Genomic DNA, 18,428 nt, shown 5'->3' on the forward strand with positions numbered 1-18,428 from the left:
ACACACACACACACACTAGACGAGCAGCTGAAGTCAATCATTGGCAGGGCCGACAAGGGGTGTCGCGGAACGTCCGTTGCACGCTGCGCTTGCACGGTGGACGCGATTGATGGTGGTTAAAATTTGAAAACCGTTAGAATGGTTTATGGGGAATTAATTTGAGCATTTTGAATACATAATCATACTAATATATTAGAAATAACACACACATTAACGACAAAATCATATAGCTATGGGTAAATTGATATGACATGATTTATACTGTAAGGTTTTTAGCATACATTAACGTTGCTATATTTAATCCTAATTATATTACTACGATTAACCTACTATAAGTTTACATTGATTCAACTCACAGGGGTTCTGATAGTTGTGGGACAATTCCTTGACTCTTACTTATGGGAAGTAAACTTCATATGATGGAAATTGAGCTCTATTGGATAGCTTCCTTTGGACCATTGACAAATTCTTGTTGGATTTGTCCAACAAGGGTGCTATATAGTTCGAGTCCCATTACATTAAGTTCATTTCACGTAAGAAAGAGTAAACCAAAGTGTCCAATGATAACACCTATGATAACTCCAGGAAAATCCAGGAGTATAAGTACTTATATTTATTTAATTATTTCGCCAAGTTTTTAATTCAATAAGATAACTTATTAACTTATTATCATCAGAACTGACACTTTTCTTTTACGTGTATAATGAATAATGAAAATGAAGGGTATTTATTCTGGAAATATGTCATGATTACACACAACGATTTTCCAGATATAGTTTAATATTATTACTTTGCTTATTTTTGATTACAAAACGTTATTTGATCGTTATGTTCAATAATACCAGTTTACTGATTTTAATAATCCTACAATATCTTCTACATTTCTAGATTTATTGACCGCTCCTCCGATTTACTGTTCTGTTTGATTTTACACTTCCTTTTCACTGTCGTACGATAAGACATTCGCTTTGCTTGTTAGGTGTCTCTCTCTCGCATGGTAAACATACACGATAAACCTTTACAAGTATCTCTCTAACGGCGTTTGTGTGTATGTTATTCAAATAAAGTCACGTTTCTACCGATTAGAAGGTGATGACTGAATGAAACTTCCGTTCGAATAAAGCTAGCTGGTTTTTCCATCCTTACCACCCAGAACACATGTATTGTAATCTGCGCAATAAAAAGAACAAGAAAGCAACAGCCGTGAACCGCGTGTAAAGACGATATGTCGATATTTTGAATCCTAATCACGAACGAAGAAATCCTTGACATAGAAAAACCTGTATTTAAAATTCAGGCCCATTGGCCAAAAATTCCAAGATTGCTCTAAGAGGTCTAGAACCACGCGCATACACACACACACTCATAGAGCGCGATCGGCCGCAAGCGTTACGGGCATCCATAAATTAGCGCAGGAACAAGTTTTGCCGATCACGAGAGGACAATGCGTCGCATATGTTATACGCCGCACGATCACTTACTCTCTTGTAAACATAAACGCTTTCTCTACCATCGCCCCCCGGGATTTCACGCGTTTTTCACCCATAACCACCCCCGTTAGGCGTTAGGGTTTTTTGTGGTTTGTTTGATTTTTATTTTTAGCGATGCGTTTTTCCCCCCGGGCTTTTACTATCGGGAGATTATCCGTTTGAAAAATTTGCGATTGCACCGTGCTCCCATAAATCTTTTCCCCGAGCAGAGATTAAAATGATGGCAATAAACGTTCTTTGGTGGGGTTTTCTTTTATTTTGCATCTACATAAATGATCTCTAGAGGAAAAACAGATTTCGGTGCTAATTTATGTTTAAGCTTAACTCATTTTTCTCTTCAAAGATACACTAATCACTTCACACATTATTATGTATTATGTTTTAAGCGTTCTTTTCACCTTATTTTTGCCAATATGTATCATGGTTTTATTTTATTTCAGTCCATTTCCTTTATTGGAATGATCAGTTTATGGACTCAACAAAAATTATGATATGTTCTGATCGCTTTCATTGATCGTAGACGGTTTAATGATCTTCAGTTTTCTCGTTTGATTTAGAACTCATAAAATGTCAGCAAAAGGCAATTTATTATAGACTTGTTCTTTATGTTTGAACCAATTAACGGGTGCTGAAATATATGTGAAAGTTGTTGTATGTTGAAATTATTAAGATGTAAATTAAATCATTATTTTTATTATTCAGGAGCGACGGCTGTAAATTAAATCATATCCACCCCACAAAGTAGCATAACAACGGAAATGTAAGATCAATGATATTATCTTTAAAAGGTTTTTTTATTCGTCAATAAGCAGAAAACATTAAAATAAATTAAACAAAAATGTTTCTCCAACGGTTTTCCAACGAAACAATCAACCACGGTTCCACCACAGTTGATTTATCAGTACGCAGCCACACACAAAGTGCGCAGCCACGTGCGTCGCGAGAGAGTTTTCCACCGATTGCCCAGTTTTCCATATCCAGTCCCCGCGGGTGAAGAAAAACTCACGCACACGCACACTGCTCAGTTGTCCCGTGTCATCTCATCGTGACTGTACACACAAGCCAGTCTGCCAGCCGTCCAAGCAACCGAGCGAGTCTAAGCTAAACAGAAGGAATAAATGTAACATTAGGATTTGTTCCTGCAGCGGTGTTTATCGTGCTGAAATGTAGTGAACGTGTGAGTAAAGCCCGGAAACACGTCCAGATACATCAAATCGAGTGATATAAAGCATTTCAAGTTGGAAAAAAGTCGAACCGATTCGATAAGGGAGGAGGGGCGTTTGTGTGCTTCTTTGTTAGTGGGTTGGAGGAAAAAACAGGAAAGACGGTGAAAAGCTAAAAAGTTAACAGGGAGCTGGTGTGCTATTGTCTGTTCTTTATGTGAAAAATTGTGCGTCCTGCGAGTGGTGGGTGGCCATTTTTACTGTGTAAGTGTTTTCTTCCCCCCAGTGCACTCTGTATTTTTTCTCTCTCCTTTGTGCTTCACGTGAAGGATAAAGTTGCATTACCGCGTAATCCAGAGCTTACTATGTTGTATCGTAGTATCCGCGTACAGCGGGCGCAGCAAAGCCACCACCACACCAACACAAACCAAGCGGCTCGATTGACCTACGTAGTTGTAGTAGTGTTGGTATTTGTTTGCTCAAAGTGTGTATCAAAGTGTGTATTGGCACTCTCTGTGCAGGGCGCATCCGTTTAAACATAAAGCATAGAATGCTCTATCGAACCGCGCACAGTCGCGAGGCAGCATCAAAGGGGGAGTAGGTGTGCCGACAAATGCACCGTCGTATCGATGCTGCAAGCCGTACCGTATTCTTCGTGGGTGAGCAATGCTATTAATGCTCTTCGCTAAACGAGGAATGCAGTAAAACGGTGCGTTTTTTTAGGGTCCCTGGTGAAGAAATGTGAAATGAGTGTTTTGACATCGGGAAATCAGGTGGGAATGTGATTAATGGTTGTTTTTAATGTGTATGTGTTTCTTTTTATGGACGATAGCTTAGAAGCATTATCGACCTCACACAGGGTCTTCATAATGCACTGTTGGCTAATACAGTCAATGTTCTTTCATAACTAAAACTGAAAGTAAATTTGGTTTAAATCTGATTTAGGATAAAGGTAAATTCTTCTGAATTTGTGTGACTAGATTGGTTCACCAATAACAATATAGTTCGGTACTTCATGGTGACTTATTAGAGGTCCAATTCAACCAAAATTATATCCCATGACGGTCATGTTGTTAGATCATACCACTTAACTTTACGCTAGAACATGGAGACTGTCCCATAATGTTAAATAAGCTTGTTTTCAAGTTCTGAAAGCTCTTGAATAGTCTGAAGTAAAAAAAATAATAAAGTACAGAAGCTAATTAAGATTTACTAAACGCAGTTTATCAGTGATATCGCTACATTTTTTTCCTCAAATTGATTAGATTAATATACATTTGTCTAAAATCAACTCTAAGTTGATAATGATGGAGATATTTTGATGGGATCGTTTGATAAAAGTCTTCATTATTTTTAGTGTTTGTTTATTATTTAAAACCAAATAAAACAGCATAACTTCAATGGATTTACTACAAACCACACCTATTAAACAACAAATGTAATGCTTCCCCTTACAAAATGTGATATTGTCCACTATCGATCGAATACGATCATACATTGATTATAATCAGAACAGTACGATATGTACATCATTTTCCAAAAAGCCGCCAATTTCGCTGGCGGTTGATTGACGCGATTGATTGACGCGCTTGTTGCCGAAACGCCACCCTGTCTAACGGGCTGTGTGCCTGCTATCTGGTGTCGATTTTATTCTGCCCAAAACTGATTTTCGAGAATTAGAGAGAATTCCAACAAGTGGTTGCATGCCGTCTACTGTTTGCACAGCCCGATGTGATAGTTTCGCTACCCGCATTTCGACCACCGAATTTGGTCTGCACAAGTCGGATCTGCCGCTATCTTGCAACATGTCATGCAGCTCCACACGAAAGTTGTTTAAACTATTTCCGATGCCGGACAACAGTTCCGGGAAGATGTATGTTTCCCGAACACGGACAGTTTTGCTATTTGGCAAACATTAGCGCACATGTCAACCGACACTCACGGATCACCTAGTTTATTTTGGGGTTTGCAGGCTTCCATCGGACGCTCAAATCATGTTTATTTGTTTTGCTGCCTAAAAATATGTTTTGTTTGTTTGAGATAAAATCTGCTTTTACTTTGCCGGTGAGTGCGGCGATACACATTAACCAAGAAGACTTTGGCATCTGACATGCGGCAAACATACGGCGATGGGGCATAATACATTGTTAAATGTTCATAAGAAGCAGATACATACAGCTGTGAGGTAAAGCAAATAGAAGAAAAACGCCAACCATGCACGACAGGGGCAAGCATTTATAGTTGTATTTTTTTAAATGGTTTTGATAATCAACATGATTGGTAGCAACTTTGATATCTTCTACTTGATACGTTATATTTCAACCCTTTGTTATGCAAATTTGTCAATTCTATTACACGAAAGCATTAGCCGTTGTTAAAAAACAAAATAAAATAATAGTTAGTGTCCTAGCTTTTTTACATAATAATAACTAAATTTAGTTTAAAAATTTCCTTCTATCATCATTTTACGCTTAAAATCACTTCTAAATGCAGTAAAACGCATTTTTGTATCGAAAATACATAATGTATTTGTGAAACGGTTCAAAAAAATTCAACCGAACGTTCGCAGCCAACAGCTGCCACAGTTGAACCCACCCTTTTCCCAAAACACACGATACATAAAACGAGTGGCTGCGTACTGCCTCACATCGTGACAACAATTTTTGACACATGCAATGAATAATTTCGTGTCCCTGCGTGCTTCTTGGTAATTTCGGTCACGAAAATGACCTAATGAAATAATCTTAATAGATCTAATGTGAAAACAAACAATTCTATCACAATTGGATTTTAACATTCAACCGGTAATTTCAACCCCCGTGTGTCACATCCAACGCAAACAGCTGTACAAACCTTGACCAAAAACATAAAACAGCCATCCCCTTGCTGGTGCAGCTGTGTTGGTGAGCTCGGTTCGGTTCGTCTGTGTTGTGTGTACCACCAGCAGAAGCAGCAGCAGCAGCACAAGCAGCACCAGTAGCATAGCAGAAGCATAACTTTCTCGTCCTTTACACCGTCGATGACACACAAAAGCGTGCAGAGACACAAAGTGCAACATTTTTAAAGGGGAGCACAGCAGGGCAGTGAGTGTGCGTGGTGTGGTGTGGTGCGGCAGATGCTTCTAGTGGGTGTGCTGCTGCTTTGTGTGGTGGCTGAGAGTTTGTGCAGAAAAAAGAAAACGTCTTATCCACCAAACGCGTTGTAAGTGCAAATCAAAAGCCAAGTGAAAAGTGTGTATGCATGTATGTGTGTGCGTGTGTTTGTATCGGGGAGAAAATCTCACACGCACTCGATAATTGTCGTGGGTTGACTTCGCTTGTTTTCTTTCCATTCCATTTCGATACGGTACGGTGAGAGGGTGTGTTTCGTTCGTTCAGCTGCCTCAGTTCAGTAGCATTAAACCACGCAGCATTACCACCAATACCAAAGGGAATACATCAAGGAGATTCTTCTCCGCTGCCTTCCTCCCTCCTTCCTTCACTACGAAGAACCTCAACTCCAAGACACAAACAAACAAATTACGGCTTCTGGGGGTCTGTGCATTTCTTCCACCAATTTGGCTCACGGTAAAGCGCATCCAGTGTGCACATGTGCAAGTATTGACTGTGTGTGTGTGTGTGTGTGTTTGTGTAAGTGTGTATAAGGAGCAAACGAACGGAAGGGAAAAGAAAGAAAAAAGTTATACCCAACTTATGCTTTCTTGAGTGCTCTCCTCTTTCTCCACTGCTTCCGAGCGTTCCCATCATAATTTCCAGCTCCGCCGCCGTCGCGTTATTGGCTAAACACACATATCCGTCGTGGTGAGGAGGGGCAGAAACGACACAGCGAGCCAGCCAGCCAGCCAGCATAATCCACTCCCGGCACGGACCACGAACCACCGATTCTTTTGTGTGTCGGTGGCAGTGTTGTTTGGTGTTGCTTGCTTGTGTGACGTGCGTGCGCGACTGTGCACTGTGCAGTTTATGCTGCCCCGCCGAAGCCTTACTACACACCCAAACGCGGGGGGTGCTTAAAGTCATAAAAATTGGAAACAAAATATAAAAGTCAGCTTCTTCCTCCCTTCTTTTCCAGCGCGTGCTCTCTCTTGTTCCGTCGTGTTGTACACGCAATCGCCGCCGCTCTACCACACGGCGTAACTTTTCCAGCCAAACCACCAGCAGTGCAATGAAGTGGTAGTTCCGTTCGGGTTTTAATGGAGTGTTAGAAGGAGTATTTATTGAGCGGATATAGTGCTCCGTCCCCCCCCCCCGGGAAAGTTCTTAAATTCCAGTGTTTTAAAAAAAAGGGAAGCCGCTCAGTGTGTGTTAAAAGTGACCAGAGCAACAACGGTTACCAAGCAAAGCAGGCGGCCCGCTGCCGAAACTGTTGATATCATCATCAATCGTGAAGATCGAATTTCGTGTGCGTTCCTTTTTCCGATACCGGCCGCATTGAGTGCGCGTGAAAGTAGTGGCGTGGAACGCTATTTCCACCTTCTCTTCCTCTCTCCTTTTCAAAGTGTAGATGTGTGTGTGAGTGCGTTTTACGGCCTGCAACCGTTAAAAGCATAAATTCTAATCGACCCCAAAAACCCCCCAATCCGCCCCAAGTGGCACGGTTCAATTCGGTGCTTCGTGTTAAAACCTGAAAAGTTAAAACCATTCAACCTAGCCCCTGTGTGTATGTGTGTGTGTGTGTTTGTGATTGCGTGTGGAAATAAATTTCCCTTCACCGCCGTGCGGGAGGGTACACACACACACAGTGTGCCTCGATACGCTCGTAGGCCGGCAGCGGTCCATTAGAACAGTGCGGTGCGCACCCATTTCCCACACGGACGCCGACCGTCGCGGGTCCGGGGGCCGTCGAAATTATGTTAAAAGTGATTTACATCCTCACGATTGCCGGTTGTTTACACACGCCAGTGACTTTCGGTCGCGAACAGCAGCAGCAGCAGTACCAGCAGCAGCAGCAGCAGCACCAGCAAAACCAACCGAACCATTACACCTCGGACACCTCCAATGGGTAAGTGAAGCCCTGGCGGGCGTTTATGGGCATAGATTTTAAATACGAAATTAAACACATGCACACCACTAGCTGGTCCTTCATCCCATACCCACTGGACGAGAAAAGGCATTTAAGGATTGACTAAGGGGAGGAGGAAAAAGCCGAAATATATAAATCGCTGCGGACTAACTCGACGAAACGGTAACCGGCAGCACAGTCCCCTTTCGGCATGGAGATTAGTTTTATGGCTTTTGCAGGATTTTTACTTCCTTTTTCGAATGGTTTTATATTATTCCGCTCACGGTTACGATTATTGCCCGGTACATTGCACGCCCCAATATTGACCACGTCCATTCCTCCCCGTGTGGAGAGTAACTCAAGAAGTGGTAAAAACGCAAAAAACCAATCTGGAAGAACGCCCAAAAACCCACCGACCGTACTGACCTAAAGCCGGTCGACGTCGTCGTCGTGGTGGTGGTGGTCGTTGTCGTGCAGCTTCCACCCGCACAGCCTCGGATAACTAACCCAATGACCTCGGTTGGCAGTGCGCTACCGGAAGTCGAATTCGGTCGAAATACCTCCCCTTCCCCCTCTTGCTTGCTGGTATGCGACCATTTCGCTCGACTTCCGACCACGGTTGTACGGCGGGCGACGATTTGTTATGGAATGCCAAATTTGTTGGCCCTAATCCAATATCCATCCAAGAATAATGCTTCCCAGCGCAGAGAGAGAGATACAGGGTGCTGGAAGGAGGAGGATATTAAACTTTTCCTCCCTCGGTTCGATTTGCTGGTATTATATATAGGTGGGCATGGTGGTGGTGGTGGTGGTGGGAAGTTGGGTGGGTACTGTGCAGCCCAATTCAAGATAGAGATAGGGACAGACATTAGGACGCCAGTGGAGCTTTGCTTTCGAGAGATACGGGGGCCTGTTTTCCTTTCGCTGGGAAAGCAAACATTCCGCACCACATCGTCGAACTCTCCCGTGGACGGTTGCTTCCAATACGCACTTGGAGATAATTTATGTCAAGCGATTTAATATGTAGATGAGGTTTTGGTCTTAAAGGGAGTATGAGATTGAATTAGAAAAGTGCAAAAAAAAAACCCGTATCCTCCTCCCCCGGAACAACAAGCTCTAAATGCCCACACACCGCAGAGAGTGAGGAACTGGGGGTCATCTGCAGCCTGCTCGCTTGGGGGGAAAGCTTCGAAGCCGTGTGGGGAATTGAAAATTAACTTCCCGCAAAACTCTCCCAACGATCCTATTTTTCCAGTCTGGTTCCAACGGGGTTTTGTCCTTTTAATAAATGCAAATATTTGTCGCCCCAACCAGCCACACCCCCCGGTCCAACAGAGGGTTTTGGGGTTGACAGCAACCCTTTTTCCGCCGTTGACTTTAAATGATCTCTCCAACAAGAACAAAAGTCACAGCTTTTTTTTATTCCAGTCGTTTTCCTCATCTTCTGCTTGTCTTTCGTGTGCGTGTCCCCGCCCGGGAAAAGGACAGACACAACACGTACGCACCACACCTCACCCACAGTTCGATTTTATCCCGCACCAGGATGCTACTATGCTGGACACGAACATTAATAATCCTTGTTTATGTTTCGGATGCCAACGCACTCGCACTCTCCATCCTTCTCGGGCACACTGAAACGCTCCGGATGGCGACGATAGTCCCGTCCCATCCCACCACACACACACACACGGAGAAACCGGATATACAAGATTAAGCCATTAGAATAACTAAACAGTAGAAGCCTAACGAGAAACCGAGCAGCAGCAGCAGACCTTCCCGAAATCTGTCCAGGCTCCACCGCAGCAGCAGCTTCTTCTTCCGAAGAATCAGGTCGGAAGATGCGTGACAAACGCTCCAAGAGAAAGGGACAGGCGGACAACAGCAGGATGGCAAATGGATTTGTGTTTATCGTCAAGCTCGTTTGCTTCCGGGTTCCGGGAGTCCCTCGGAAGAGCGGGTAAACGGGAGAGGATGTGCAGAACAAGGATGAATTATTAATACATGCAATCAATAATAACGACATAAAGTCTGCCGTTGTTGATGAACCGTTATTTGATCGCCGTTCGTTCGCTTGTCCCCTCCCTCTGTCCCTGGTGCGTATGTATGTCTGTGTGTGTTTTCATATGTATCCTCACATTTGGTTGTCGGTTTGTGGACATGATGCTATTTGAACTTTCGTATAGCTGCTACCACTACGCTTACGGAGTGATTTGAGTGGCCATATTGAACCATTTTCCGGTCATAAAAATTGGCAGAAGAAACCATTCTCGTTACTACTACTACTGCTACTGCAGTGCAATAAATATTTCATTCGACAAGAGAGTTGCAGATAAGGTTATTCACCGTTATCACTATATTAGGAGGTTCCTTGTGGTGGATAGGAGACACTTAAATCACTTAGAAGAAGGAAGTAATCAGGAAATTTGTACAACAATTGGATAAAATAATAATAAATGTGTAAGAACTCTTCAAGATGATTGTCTGTTCAGAATAACAGGAGCATCCTTCCCTTTTTGTTGTTTCAATCTCGGTTCTGAACTGCCAAGAGACCTCTATGGGAAGCTTTCTATGAATTATTGATTTTGCTATAATAGAGTAATCATCCGGTGTATGTGAGTACGTTAGTGAAGCCATGTGGGTAAAGCACAATGCTCCTGGAAAGGCTTAATCTTGGCTGCTTATTTAAGCACTACTAAAATACTAAAACTTTAGCTCAGTGGTTGAGTTGATAGTTGGACATGATTTTAGCCAAACATATCACATACTAATATGCGACCTTAAAGTAGGTGTCTAAGCGTCTTTTGGTCAACAAATATATTCTCTTTTTGGGTCCTGTTTCGATTTGATTTATATTTGAACTAAAAGACATTGATGTAAAAGAACGAGGACTTAGCAACATCAAAAAATTGCTATCTAATGCAGTTCTTGTTACCTCAACTCAAATGTTGGCATTTTTGCAGATATTCTGTTAATAGCATCTATTCCAGAATTGTTCAAGTCATCTTCAAGAAATCATCAACTTTGTCGAGAATATTAAATTTTTAAAGTTCCCTGATAGGTCAAATTATCTATCTAACTTCATGGCACATTCATGCACGTCTTAGATTTAATAGGTCCCATGTTATTTACAAAGTGTAAAATATTACTTCACTCCCAGGAAAAAAACCTCAAAAAACCTGCCATGTTGCTCATATTTTACAATGTTTACTTTAAACATAAAACAAAGCCAACAGAATGACTTGAGCAGATGACAAAATCACCACTAGGCGCTAGCTTAAAATAACCACTGTTTTGTATCTAAAATAATCCCCCCACCAAACGAAATGGACCAATTTCTTTCCCCCCGCACCAACGGGAAGTAATGTGGCGACACGGCCACAATCAAACAGCCATCCATCAGTCAATCATTCTGCTTTACGACATCGTCCCATCCATACTGTCTTTGGCCATTTCCTGCTCCATAACAACGAAATTTACTACCTCCCCTGGCCCACACCCGAATTCATCACGCTCTCTCCCCCTGCCAGGGTCCATCATATTGCGCCACGTCCCCAACGTGCCCGGGCGAGTGGACATGAATTTGTCATCTTAGTTTTTAATGAGCAACCGCCACTGCAGTCCAGTAATGTTGCTGCTGCTTCATCTCCTCTTCGTAGTCCTCCTCCTCTTGGCATGGAAAGCGACCACGGATGACAAAACATTTACGATGCCCACTGATCTAGTTCCGAGCGAGATGCATTTGTTTACACTAGAGCGCGGTGCACGAAGGACCTCCGAACCTCGCTCGGGCGATATTCGAGACGCAAGACCAGAGAAACGGACACTGGATAATTAATGTGATGAAAACGGCCACCACGAATCGAGGGGGAACGTTGGTGGTGTTGTGTCAGGCGACACGACTTCTCAATCATTCAGAAGCTCTCCGTTAGCGAATTGGTCGTCCGGGTCGTTTCCCTCTCCCATCCCCCTATTACTGTTTCATTTGGCATTCCATTTTACGGACCCGTGTGCACCGGAAACCGTTCCAGGCGACACTTCGCTTGGTGTGTCATTTGGAGCGCTTGGGACGTAAATTTACAACCACCATACGGGCCCCGCCACGGACGACCGTTTCCCGGGGCCGAAAGACTCCCAAAGTGGTCGTAGTGGCAGTGGAGAGACATTCTACTCGTCTACTATTAGGTCCTGTCTGCCAGCTGCGAGATTGATTGTTCTCTAGGAGATTGCAAGAACGGACGACAGGCTTTTAGTACCCGTGCACGAAACAAAAAAAAACGAAAACAACCATACATTAAACCTTAGAAAGCTTTTTTTCATTACATTTACAACACGCGCTCCTCTGCCTCTGTTCGTGTTCTGCGTGTTCTGTAGCGCTACCGGGGGGAGTACAGAAAGTTTATTGAATTTTGGCGTTCGTCCTAGCGGTTTGATTGCATATTTCATTAACTGTTAGCTCATTACCGAATTGTGTTAAGTGTTGTTGAATTAAAGATGGCGCGCCCGGCCTTTTCACACCGAACATTAGCATGTAGGGAAATTCTATATTCCATAATAAATTCAGGAACTACTTTTGAGGGAAGGAACCACATTTTCAGGAACAATTTTCATTGCGTTGAGTAGTGACTTCAATTATTAATTTATTCCCCAATAATAACTGTAAGTGCGCGATTGAAACGTTCCATTTCCATTTCTATTTGAACCTCATATGACCTTATTAGGAGCATCAACAAGTTCATAACGTTTTGAAGTCAGATGTAGCAAGTTGATTATTAAATGGATTTTTAATCAGGCAACACCCTCAACCAAGGTTGGAACAATATGGTTTTTATACGCTCCAGAAATGGTAAATTTTACAACGAATAGTGCATTTTTACGAAGAATTGGCCTGCCAGTTCTTATGATAGCTATAGCTATATATATAGGCTATATTTTAGTGGATGTTTATGATAGCTATGCTCTAGCTGAAGGAGCTTGCCAATTTTGCTTGTACAGGTTAAAAATTATAATTTTGAAGTAGAAAATGAAAAAGATGACTTTCAGGATGGACATCTTGAATAGGGAGTTCCATGAAGAGATCCTACTTCATAAAACATATCAAGAACACGCAAAGATACTTGAAGTAACTCAGCGAGTCATTTCCCATCAATTAAAAGCAATGACAATGGTCCGAAATGTGGATTCCATTTAAAGTGCAACCGAGAGACAACGAACGCCGTTTGTTCACTAGTGAGTAACTGGTCAAAGCTTCAAGCTTTAGACGAACAGATTTGAAACCATGACTAAATAACCAATTTTCAACAAAAAAGTGTCAAACTTCACTGAAAAAACTGAACTTATAGGTACACCTAATAGAAACAGGAAGTCGCTTTGCTGTTCTGGTAGCCTTATAGAAGAAATTGTATTGATTTTGTCCACTATTAAATAAAACCTTTCATGCACCAAAACCCATCTCATCATCCCCAACTCAATATCAATTATCTCTCATCGAGCATAAAAAGAGCATCAAACCTTGATGACCCCGCCGGCTGACTGTAAATGGTTCCAGAAAGTAAACATGCAATTAAACTCCATCGTACAGGCAAAAGCACCCCCTCATGAACTATACACAACGTTTGCCACCGTTGTTTGTTCACTATACTCATATTTCTTGTTCCGTCGAGCAAAGAAGACTCCGATACAAAACGCTCCAAATGTACAGCCGCACAACACACGTGCGGTATGCGTTTTGTTTGTCTTTGAAGCAGTAGTCTCAGTACGCTTCAGCAGAGGATCCATTCGCGGGGAAAATCTCCGCGCGTCCACCAGCAGCAGTACGTAAAGTGACGCAACCCGAGCCCGCTCGTACTCTTGCCGAACGCGCGACTAAATAAAAGCCAGATGGTGGCGTGGTGCTCGACTTTTTAATAACGGGCCTTCTATCGCTTCTTTCCATCTAAAAAAATAAAGGAAGGGAAGGCTACTTTACCGACTGCATACTTCTTTGCCTGTTTGACGGGGGGAGCAGCAAACCTCAGCAAACCACCACCACAGTTCCATGGAAGGATACCACACAATAGCCAAGAAGCAAGAAGGCTCTTAAGCCATCAACGGCAGGCTTGAAAAGTGAATCACTTAAAATTCACATTTTCCACAGCACACACACACAAACACATGCACCATTTTCTTTGGCTCCTTCCAACACACCGGGAAGCCTACGCGAGCGTGTAAAGTTTCCACCGACGACGCGTCTTGGAATAAAAGTAGGGACGATAATTTCAGCATTTTGTTTGAACTTCTCTCCAATCCCGCGCCATTTCCTCCTTCCATAGTTCCGTGGGCTTCCCTAAAGTTCAAGCTAACTTTCCATCGCACCATCCATGTTTGTTTGCACTTCTTTTCTAATTGTTCACTCCCCTACTCTCTCTCTCTCTCTCTCTCTCTCCTTTTTCCAGGCTGACATTTACGCCGTCCGGTACGGCCGGATACGCCCGCACGGCGTCGGCGGGCAATGGCAGCAGCAGCAACAGCTACTCACCAAATGGCAAGTTTAAGCGGCGAAAGAAGACGGAAAAGCTGCACCAGCAGCAGCAGCAGGATGCGCTCGAGGAGGACACGATCGAGCCGGGCGTGTGCCAGGTGTACACCGGCACCACCTGCGAGCAGTACCTCCGCAACCAGACCGTCTTCGTGACGCCCGACATCACGATGGAGATACTGGAGGAGCGACTAAAGTCGGCGTACGGCGTGATCCGCGAGTCGAAAGACATGAACGCCAACTGTCGCGTGTACGCACTGCCCAGCCTGTGCTACAGCATCCTGCCCGTCTGCCGGACGCCCGAGCTGACCAACCATCAGTACTTTGCGAACCGTGCGGCCGCCGAAGCGGCCCAACGGGCCGCCACCATCGGCCGGGGGAAGATGCGAGCGCACGAGAAGAAAAACAATCGCAAACAGCTGCTGGTGAAAGCGGCCCTTTCGACAGTCACAACACCGTACGAAGAGCGCGGCAACGGGACACTCACCACCACGGAACGGCTGCGGGTGTACTTTAGCGGTGGCGTAACGCCCGATCTCGGCGGGCGCTTTTTCGACGGTGAAATTGTGACGGAAAACTCGTTGCCACCGCGGTACGATAATGCGCGCCGCGGTCGACGAGCTGCCGGCCATCAGCAGTACGTGCAGCCGGGCGAGGAAATAACCGTTCTATCGTACACCTCGTCCTCGTCGGGGCCGAAAAAATCCTACCCACCAACGCGGAACACGGAAAACCTGCGGCGCATCTGTCGCAACGACTGTGAGCTGCTGGAGAACGAGCTGTGCCAGAAGGAGTACGCTATTGCGAAGCGACATCCAACCATCGGGCAGAAGCTCCCACTGGAGGAGTGTGACGATCTGCCACTGCAGAAGAGTGTCGATGGGACGATCCTGAACGGCATCGGAGGGCTAGGGAGTTCGGGCGATATGGAGTGTATGCGGTTGGGGATCGATTTGGACATTAAACCGAACGATGATTGCTACTGGGAGAATGGCGCTAGCTATCGGGGCATCATGGACCGTACGAAGTCTTCGAAAATTTGTATGCGCTGGTCGAAGCTGATGCACACCATGTCGGAATTTCCACATCTGGCCGGTCACAACTACTGCAGGTTGGGTTGCGATAAAGACACCTGTCTATTAAACACAATTGTTGAGCTCCAATTCTTTTTTTTACAGAAATCCACCACACGCCGGTCCAATGGATGCACCCTGGTGCTACGTGGACATGCAAAAAACCATCGAGTACTGTGACATCCCAAAGTGCTCGGAGCGAATGTGGATGTACATCATCATCGGGTTCGTCGCCGTCATCTCGCCCCTCTTCATCGGTATTGGCGTGTTTTGCTGCCGAAAGTATCGCAAACATGGCGTCTCGAACATCCAAAATGTAAATTCTTGCATACTGCTTACTGGAAGAGAAGTTATTGAAACATTCACTTCTCCACAGATCAATCTACCTAACGCGGACAAGAACATCTACGGTAACTCGCGGCTCAATTCTCCAATCGAGATGACCTCCCTTATTGCTAACCAGTCGTCCACGGGGGCCGCTAGTCGCAATGCCGAAAACGGTGGCATTCAGGGATTAACGACGGGCCAGCCCGGGAATGGCCATAACCCGGGCCAATCGTCTCAGTCGCGTAACAACGGTATCTCGCGCGTCCCACAGTACACACTGCAGGACGTACGGTTCGTGGAGGAGCTGGGCGAGGGTGCTTTCGGCAAGGTGTACAAGGGTGAGCTAACGCAGAAGAACGGCGAACGAATCTTCGTTGCGGTGAAAGCACTAAAAGAGAATGCGAGTGCTAAAACGCAGGCAGACTTCAAGCGGGAGATTGAGCTGATATCGGACCTGAAGCATGACAACATCGTGTGCATTTTGGGGGTGGTGCTGAAGGAGGAACCACTCTGCATGCTGTTCGAGTACATGGCCCAGGGTGATCTGCACGAGTTCCTGATCGCCAACTCACCGAACGAGGGGAAATCGCTTAGTCAGCTGCAGTTTCTACTAATAGCGCAGCAGATCTGCGACGGAATGGAGTATCTTGCAAGTCATCATTACGTGCATCGGGATCTGGCAGCCCGGAACTGTCTGGTGGGTGACAACTTGACGGTGAAAATCTCCGACTTTGGGTTGTCGCGTGACATCTACAGCTCGGATTACTATCGGTAAGTAGGTTCTTGGGAGGACTCGTATAGAAAACATGTTTCTAACACAGTTCCTGTCCTCTTTCTTGCAGTGTTCAGTCAAAGTCACTTCTTCCCGTACGCTGGATGCCTTCGGAATCAATTCTGTACGGGAAGTTTACCACCGAGAGTGACGTTTGGTCGTTCGGTGTGGTGCTGTGGGAAATCTACAGCTACGGTCTGCAGCCGTACTACGGATACAGCAACCAGGAGGTGATCAATATGGTACGCGCCAGACAGTTGCTACCGTGTCCCGAGTCCTGCCCAAGTGCTGTCTACTCGCTGATGGTGGAGTGCTGGCACGAGCAAGCAGTACGACGACCCACGTTCCCAGAGATTGGCCATCGGCTGAAGATATGGTACCAAGCGCAGAAAAGAAGTAAGTGTTAATGCGTCTACATTCGACAACAGTGACAAATTGAACAATTAATCACCCGCCTGTTCTTTCCAGGTGAACAAAACGAACAGGGAGGTTTCAACCGCAAGGGCTCGATGCTGAGCGTCAACACGAATCGCATGTCCTCGCAGGGCAACTTGAACATTGCCACCCCGTCGTCCTCATCCAGCCATCACTCGCTGAGCCGGGAGCGTAATGGAGACGGCCGCTCCGATCAGCAGCTGCAGATGCAACAACAACAACAACAACAGCAAGCCCAACCACTGCTTGCCCAATCGCAGCAGCGCAAACATCATCATCATTCGTTGGAGCGCGAAAAAATCCTACGAACAAATCAATTACAACATCAACAGCAGCAACAGCAACTGCAGCAGCAGCAACTTCAGCAAGCTGGACCACCTCATACGGTCACTTCCCGGCCGCATCATCAACATCACCAGCATCACCATTCGCTGGACCGTAGCAACAGTGCGGCGGCCGGCCGGCTGGACGAATCGAACGCCTCCGCTGGCGATCAGTTCGAGACGCAAAGCAACCGCAGCTTCTACCACAATGCGAGCGCAAGTCGAAGCAACAAGAGCATTCACTCGATGCAGGAACCGGGTCAGCACCATCACACCAGCAACCACCATGCCCATCCGCACCAGCAGCAGCACCATGGGCACCACGGCGGCCAGCAGCAGCCATCGATGGGACACCCGCAGGGATACAAAAACTTTAGCCTGCCGCGGAAAAGCATCGACAGCGGGCACGAGTACGGGCTGGACGGTGCGTCCGGTGCGGATCTGGCCAGCCTGGCTGCCGCCAGCTGCAGTCCCGGCTATCCGGCCGCCGGCAACCGGGCGGAGATGAAGGCACGCCCACCAAAGGACCCGCACCGGCATCACCACCATCATCACCATCACGGTTCGGGCCGGAGCAGCCGGAATCGGATCGATGCGGTGGCGGCCGTTGGCAGCTCTATCTCGTCGCTGCCCGGTAGCAGCGATCTAGCGTCCGAGCTAGACCGTCAGGCACAGCACATACCAAAGAACAGCACACAGTCACTGGTTGCCGGTCAGCAGCAACAGCAGCAGCCGATGGCTGGAGCAGCACAACCACCGATGCCACCGATCGGGCGCAAACCGAGCCACAGCGGAAGCATCCTCAGCGTGGCCAGCAGTACGAGCGAGCAGGCGTGTGGGATCAGTTCCTTTCAGCCCGGTTTCAGCTCACCCGCGCCAACAGTGACGGCGAACGGAGTCGTCACTGGTGTTGGTGACGCCCCAATGCTGCCACAGAGCGTTCTAATGCAGTCGTCTTACCACGAAGGCTAATGCGTTTCGTTTCAAAAAAAGGCCGTTTTATCAACTAGCGTAGCGTAGATAAGGATAAACAGATACTCCCCACATCACATCATCCCCAGTGAATATGTTCTACATGTCACCTCCTGTGTGGCATAGAACACAACCAGATATAGAGAGAGCGTTGGCAGTTGGCAGTAGGCAAGTTCGGTTTCATTTCAATTCACATACATTGCAAAACCCGCTCAAAACCACAGCACCGGATCCTTCACTCTGGATGGTGTGCCATGTTTCTCGATCTCAAACATTGGACTGCTAGTGCATTAGGAATTAGGCGTTAGGGAATGGGACACACCACGTGTTCATTCATTTTCCATTCAAATCTCATTTC

At 45.7% G+C, this 18,428-nt stretch overlaps 1 protein-coding gene across 4 annotated transcripts; it reads left to right on the forward strand.

Annotated features, from left to right (window-relative positions):
* Positions 1–2,562: 2,562 nt before the first annotated feature.
* On the forward strand, positions 2,563–18,428 carry LOC120953809 (uncharacterized). Of its 4 annotated transcripts, none has more exons than XM_040374072.2 (7): positions 2,563–2,667; positions 6,725–7,654; positions 14,086–15,279; positions 15,347–15,557; positions 15,618–16,339; positions 16,411–16,736; positions 16,809–18,428. In XM_040374072.2, exons 2-7 carry the CDS (start codon positions 7,503–7,505, stop codon positions 18,068–18,070), a joined length of 3,867 nt encoding a protein of 1,288 aa, XP_040230006.2. In that variant the 5' UTR covers positions 2,563–2,667; positions 6,725–7,502; the 3' UTR covers positions 18,071–18,428. The 4 variants fall into 4 exon arrangements, with proteins under 4 accessions (XP_040230006.2, XP_040230007.2, XP_049462763.1 ...); XM_040374073.2 differs by lacking the exon at positions 2,563–2,667 and adding an exon at positions 5,086–6,219; XM_049606806.1 differs by lacking the exon at positions 2,563–2,667 and adding an exon at positions 5,086–6,186.

Source organism: Anopheles coluzzii, chromosome 2 (genome assembly GCF_943734685.1).
Source record: "Anopheles coluzzii chromosome 2, AcolN3, whole genome shotgun sequence".
In the NCBI taxonomy this organism is placed as follows: domain Eukaryota; kingdom Metazoa; phylum Arthropoda; class Insecta; order Diptera; family Culicidae; genus Anopheles; species Anopheles coluzzii.